This window comes from Nerophis lumbriciformis, linkage group LG09 (assembly GCF_033978685.3).
Source record: "Nerophis lumbriciformis linkage group LG09, RoL_Nlum_v2.1, whole genome shotgun sequence".
NCBI classification, from domain to species: domain Eukaryota; kingdom Metazoa; phylum Chordata; class Actinopteri; order Syngnathiformes; family Syngnathidae; genus Nerophis; species Nerophis lumbriciformis.
The window spans coordinates 50,177,516-50,185,000 of NC_084556.2; the positions used below are offsets into that span (position 1 = coordinate 50,177,516).

A 7,485-nucleotide genomic window follows, 5' to 3' on the forward strand; every position below is an offset into this window, starting at 1 on the left:
TTTCCACACGGACATATTAAGTAGCGTAACGCACGTTGTGTAAACAATGCACACCGAGGCACAACACACGGCATGCTAGATGCTAGCCAAACCCTAGCAGCTAGCATGCTGAGAGTATGAGGAAGTAGAACAAAACAAAAAACTCCACCTTTGGTTGTTGTTTTTGAGCGCTACCAATTCAATTTTAGGTACAATTGCATCCAGTTTGAACATTGAAAAGATACTTAACACACAAAAAAAAAGAGACAAACGTGAGGGTTTGCTGTGACTTTTGCAAAGCTGTCCGGGCGTAGTTTCTTAAATGCCTCAAATGTCCGGCATTTTGAGTTAGGGTTGCGTGTATTTTCAATGTGCGTTCAGGGTTAAGAAGGGGTTAAAAACAAAACAAATTGTGCGCGCAGCAGCATTGGTGAGGGAGGGGCAGAGACAGAGAGAGAGAGAGAGAGTTATGATAAACGCGCATGCGTCGCCAGGCTCTGCTTTTTATCCATAGATTTATCAGATTTAATTTTTTATTATCTATAGCAGGGGTGTCAAAAGTGTGCCATTTGCGGCCCACAGCTAATGTTTTAAAGGGACATTCTAAAAATACTATTAAAATAAACAAAAAGCATAACAAAAGTGAAATAAAAAAAGCTTAAAGGTGAAATGTAATTTAGAAAAAGTTGCAATGTTGACTAATAAAACAAAGGTTTTTTTTTTTTTTTTCAAACTGTCATTGCTCAAAACATAATATTGATTCAAAATCAATGTTATTATGAATTATTGACCTATCCAAGGTTCCGATTACTTCACATCAAATATTCCACTGAGAAAAATATTTTTGGTGGAAGATTTTGCAAATTTGATAAATAAATAACCAAAACATATATATTTTGTTGTTTTCTTACTGTACCGAAAATGAACCGAACCGTGACCTCTAAACCGAGGTATGTACCGAACCAAAAATTTTGTGTGCCGTTACACCCCTAATGATCCCACATGTTTGTTATTTTCATGTGTTTAGAACCACTTCCTGGTCAGGTGCTCTTGTTTTGTTAGTACTTCCTGTTTGGTCTCTGTTACAGTGAACATCGTTAATTAGTTCTATTTAGTTTCAACTGGTCCCCTTCTTCAGTGCTGGTCCATCCCTGTGACAATATCGGCTGTGGTGGCTGATTGAGGAAAGTCAAAAGTCATTTAATTAGGAACCAGGCAGAATAAAAATGTTGAGCAGGAACTCAGAAAGCAACAGCAAATAACCAAGCAGCACTGCAGGAGGGAACAAGGTGGAACTAAATAGAACAATGAGGAGCAGGTGTGCTGGCAGGACGAGGTGCTTCTAAAACACACAGAGCAAACAGGAAATGGGGACAAAACAAGAGCACCACGACAGGAAATGATTATGAGCACAGGAAAATAATGAACATAGTCCAAACTTTCATGTGGAATCATGACATATGAGTTCCAATAATACTGTGTAGGTTTACAATAACTACCATTTTACTATAATTAGCATTTTAGTTTCAATAATACTGTAAGTTTACAACTATTACCACTATACAATAATTAGCATGTTAGTTTGAATAATAGTGTAGATTTACAGCTTTACCATTATACAATAATTAGCAGGTTAGTTTCAATAATACTGTAAGTTTACAACTATTACCATTTTACTATAATTAGCAGGTTAGTTTCAATAATACAGTACATTTACAATTATTACCATTTTACTATAATTAGCATTTTAGTTTCAATAATACTGTAAGTTTACAACTATTACCATTTTACTATAATTAGCAGGTTAGTTTCAATAATACTGTAAGTTTACAACTATTACCACTATACAATAATTAGCATGTTAGTTTGAATAATAGTGTAGATTTACAGCTTTACCATTATACAATAATTAGCAGGTTAGTTTCAATAATACTGTATGTTTACAACTATTACCATTTTACTATAATTAGCAGTTTACTACTATTACCATTTTACTATAATTAGCATGTTAGTTTCAATGTTACTGTATGTGTACAGCTATTACCATTTTACTATAATTAGCATGTTAGTTTCAACAATATTGGGTAGGGTTATATATAATAATTACTATTCTAAAATATTTAGCATGGTAGTTTACGATAAATATCATGTTAGTTCACAATAATACTTTGTTTACAGTTTTTATCACATTGATTGATAGTAATAATTGCATGTTTATTTACAATAATACTGTGTTTGCAGGTATTTATTCTACAATAATAGTTATCATGTTAGTTTAAGATAATTATTGGCGTGTTGGTTTACAACTATTATGGTAATACCATAGTACAATGTTAGATTACAGTAATAATGTGCTAGTTTACAATAATTAGTATGTTAATATGCAATACTACTGTGTGTGTATACAATAATTACAATTATAGTTTACAATAATTAACATATTAGCTTACAGTAATACCGTGTTTGTTTACAATAATTATGTACTATGACTAGACAGTAATTATGCTGATTTACAATAATTATCATGTTGGTTTAGAGCAGGGGTCGGCAACCCAAAATGTTGAAGGAGCCATATAGGACCAAAAATACAAAAACAAATCTGTCTGGAGCCGCAAAAAATTAAAAGCCATATTACATACAGATAGTGTGTCATGAGATATACATTGAATTAAGAGGACTTAAAGGAAACTAAATGACCTCAAATATAGCTACAAATGAGGCATAATGATGCAATATATACATATAACTGGCCTAAATAGCATGTTAGCATCGATTAGCTTGCAGTCATGCAGTGACCAAATATGTCTGATTAGCACTCCACACAAGTCAATAACAACAACAAAACTCACCTTTCATGCACAACCTTAAAAGTTTGGTGGACAAAAGGAGACAGAAAAAGAAGTGGCATAAAACACGTCCTAGAAAGTCGGAGAAAGTTATACATGTAAACAAACTACAGTGAGTTCATGGACCGCCAAAATTAGTAGGACAAAACGGCGCTCGCCAAATACTTGAATCAGTGAAGCATGTTTAATATAAACAGTGTGCTTTATAACAATTAGGGAGGTTTGTGTCATGTTTGTCCTACAGAAACCATATTAAAACAAAAAATTGATTTTTTTTTTCCCCCTAATCTTTTTCCATTTTTCATACATTTTTGAAAAAGCTCCAGAGAGCCACTAGGACGGCGCTAAAGAGCCGCATGCGGCCCTAGAGCCGCGGGTTGCCGACCCCTGGTTTAGAGTAATACTTACAATGTTTAAGTATTACTTAGAATATTAATACTGTGTTTGTTTACAGTTATTACCATGACTGCTTAAGATATATACCATTTTAGTTTACAGTAATACATACTGTGTTAGTTTACAATAAATATGTTAGTTTACATACAGTAATACATACTGTGTAGTTTACATAATAATTGTTAGTTTAAATACAGTAATACATACTGTGTAGTTTACATAATAATTGTTAGTTTAAATACAGTAATACATACCGTGTATTTATAATAACAATTATGTTAGTTTACATACAGTAATACATACTGTGTAGTTTACAATAATAATTATGTTTGTTTACATACAGTAATACTGTGTAGTTTACATAATAATTATGTTAGTTTACATACAGTAATACTGTGTAGTTTACATAATAATTATGTTAGTTTACATACAGTAGTACTGTGTAGTTTACATAATAATTATGTTAGTTTAAATACAGTAGTACATACCGTGTATTTATAATAATAATGATGTTAGTTTACATACAGTAATACATACTGTGTAGTTTACAATAATAAATATGCTAGTTTACATAAAGTAATACATACTGTGTAGTTTACAATAATAAATATGCTAGTTTAAATACAGTAATACATACTGTGTAGTTTACAATAATAAATATGCTAGTTTAAATACAGTAATACATACTGTGTAGTTTACAATAATAAATATGCTAGTTTACATAAAGTAATACATACTGTGTAGTTTACAATAATAAATATGCTAGTTTAAATACAGTAATACATACTGTGTAGTTTACAATAATAAATATGCTAGTTTAAATACAGTAATACATACTGTGTAGTTTACAATAATAAATATGCTAGTTTAAATACAGTAATACATACTGTGTAGTTTACAATAATAAATATGCTAGTTTACATAAAGTAATACATACTGTGTAGTTTACAATAATAAATATGCTAGTTTAAATACAGTAATACATACTGTGTAGTTTACAATAATAAATATGCTAGTTTAAATACAGTAATACATACTGTGTAGTTTACAATAATAAATATGCTAGTTTAAATACAGTAATACATACTGTGTAGTTTACAATAATAAATATGCTAGTTTACATAAAGTAATACATACTGTGTAGTTTACAATAATAAATATGCTAGTTTAAATACAGTAATACATACTGTGTAGTTTACAATAATAAATATGCTAGTTTAAATACAGTAATACATACTGTGTAGTTTACAATAATAAATATGCTAGTTTACATAAAGTAATACATACTGTGTAGTTTACAATAATAAATATGCTAGTTTAAATAGAGTAATACATACTGTGTAGTTTACAATAATAAATATGCTAGTTTAAATACAGTAATACATACTGTGTACTTTACAATAATAAATATGCTAGTTTAAATACAGTAATACATACTGTGTAGTTTACAATAATCATTTTCATGCTAGTTTACATACAGTAATACATACCGTGTTAGTTTACAATAATTATAATGATAGTTTACATACAGTAATACATACTGTGAAGTTTACTATAATAAATATGCTAGTTTAAAGTAATTATACTGTGTTAGTTTACATACAGTAATACATACCATGTTAGTTTACAATAATAATCATCATTGGTGTACAATATTGAGTTACACCTATAAAAAGGATAATTTTGGCCAGCAGGGGTCAGTGTCTTTGTAGTGGAATCACAAACACACCCACCTGATGTGCAGGTAGACCAGCAGCTCCCTCCCTCCTGCAGCGCCTCTCAAAGTCAGCGTGTTGGTAGCAGAACAAGCATCAGTGTTGTCTTCTCATGCTGGAGTCCATCATGGATCTTCTCCTCTGCCTGATGGTTGGGCTTCATGTCCTCGCTCCGTGCGCAGGTAGGTAGGACACTGCAACATCTTAGCAAAGCTCATAGGCTCCAAAAGCGCGGCCCGGGGGTCATATTTGTCCCAAAGCTAATTTTGTAATGGCCCTTTGTGTATAAAGTAAATTATTAGTCAAATATATATTATTTGATATTACACTAATTTCCTTCCTCAGCTAAGCTGGTATGTTCAGCTAGTTTAGCATCTTTACTGTGTTGCTGTACAAGTTCTTTGACAGCCAACTCATCCAAGCAATTATTTGTGTAGTATTGTTGGAATGAGCAATCAAGACAGTTAGTGGTACGCAAAAGAACCACTTAATTAAATACTCAAACACAGTGTTACTGTTCAAACTGGGTGTAATGTTACAGTGGCAAAAATACTAAATATATACTTGTTAAATAAAACATCTGCCTTGTGTTTAATGAATACTTAGGCCTACTACGCTACTATAATTTAATGTTGGTCATTATGTTTGTACTTGGAGAGCCAAGTGTCTTCTGAGGTGGTACTTGGTGAGAAAAGTTTGAGAACCACTGCTGTAGTCTATGTACTGATGATTTTTCTCAATACTTTTGTCAACATGATGGAAATTAAAGTAGTCAAAATAGAAACATTATTTATATTTACTAGGGATGTCCGATAATATCGGACTGCCGATATTATCAATGCTTTAAAATGTAATATCGGAAATTATCGGTATCGGTTTAAAAATTAGCAGTATCGGTTTCAAAAAGTAAAATGTATGACTTTTTAAAACGCCGATGTGTGCACGGACGCAGGGAGAAGTACAGAGCGCCAATAAACCTTTAAGGGCCGGCCTAATCACATAATATCTACGGCTTTTCACACACAAGTAAATGCAATGCATACTTGGTCAACAGCCATACAGGTCACACTGAGGGTGGCCGTATAAACAACTTTAACACTGTTACAAATATGCGCCACAGTGTGAACCCACACCAAACAAGAATGACAAACACATTTTGGGAGAACATCCACACCGTAACAACATAAACACAACAGAACAAATACCCAGAACCCCTTGCAGCGCTAACTCTTCCGGGACGCTACAATATACACCCCCCGCTACCACCAACCCCCCGCCCCATCTCCCGAATTCGGAGGTCTCAAGGTTGGCAAGTATGCTCTAGTATACTCTGGACTGAAGCTGTGTGCCTTCATTGTTTTTGTAGCTGTCGTTTTGAGGTATGTTTAAAAAAAATAATGCACTTTGTGGAAGTCAAAGTATAGTATTTCCCATAGTTGTAGTGGGTATCAGGATTATCTCAGAGAGAGCATGTCCCAAATTCCAAGCTGCTGTTTTGAGGCATGTTAAAAAAAATAATGCACTTTGTGATTTCAATAATAAATATGGCAGTGCCATGTTGGCACTTTTTTCCATAACTTGAGTTGAAGTTGTTCTCTTATTTTGGAAATCCTTGTTTTTGATTGATTGAAACTTGTATTAGTAGATTGCACAGTACAGTACATATTCCGTACGATTGACCACTCAATGGTGACACCCGAATAAGTTTTTCAAGTTGTTTAAGTCGGGGTCCACGACTGTATATATCGGTATCGGTTGATATCGGAATCGGTAATTAAGAGTTGGACAATATCGGCAAAAAAGCCATTATCGGACATCTCTAATATTTACCCTTTAGGAGGGCGTTTATGAAGGGGGTCAAAGGTTGTTTAGGTGTCACATGACCAAAGACCAGAGTGGCGTGTTGTCATCTGAGCGACACAGGTGTAGCCCGCACCTGTGTGTCTGTGTCTCGTGAGAACGCAGCATCTCATGACAAGTGCATTGTGGGACGAGACAAGTTCTCACCGACACACAATGTCATGTTATGTGTGGGGTCAGAGGTCAGCCAGAAGGTGCCAATCATCAGTCATTCAGTAGAGAACAAAGAACAACTGATGATCATGTGTGTGTGTGTGTGTGTGTGTGTGTGTGTGTGTGTGTGCGCAGCTCAGTGGTGTTACCAGAACCAGTACTCCTGTGATGACACCTGCAGAGGTAAGACCTTTACGAGAAGACTTGGGTTGTATTTGCATTCTCACACTTGGCGCATGACAAAATGCAAAAACTGAAATCTAAGTAAGATTAAATATCTCAAATAAGAGTGATATTTGCTTATTTTCTGTCTGATACAATCATTCTTCTCACGAAGCAGATTTTATGTTAGAGTGTTTTACTTGTTTTAAGTGTTTTGCTCCTAAATGATCTCAGTAAGATATTACAGCTTGTTGCTGTGATTTGATGACCTATATTGAGTCAAACATGCTTGAAACTAGAATATCAACTGTTGCAAAGCTGTGTCATCAACACTCACAAGTATAAAACTACTTTTTTTTAAAGCAATCATTTCT

The 7,485-nt window shown here is 33.6% G+C and overlaps 1 protein-coding gene across 1 annotated transcript in view; it reads left to right on the top strand.

Moving 5' to 3' along the window:
* Positions 1–5,043: 5,043 nt before the first annotated feature.
* The window catches only part of ca4c (carbonic anhydrase IV c), a 17,872-nt gene continuing 15,430 nt past the window's right edge, over positions 5,044–7,485 (top strand). Inside the window, exons 1-2 of the mRNA XM_061961753.1 lie at positions 5,044–5,118; positions 7,085–7,132. Of these exons, the coding sequence (XP_061817737.1) occupies positions 5,049–5,118; positions 7,085–7,132 (118 nt within the window). The 5' untranslated portion in view covers positions 5,044–5,048. The remainder of the gene's footprint in view (positions 5,119–7,084; positions 7,133–7,485) is intronic.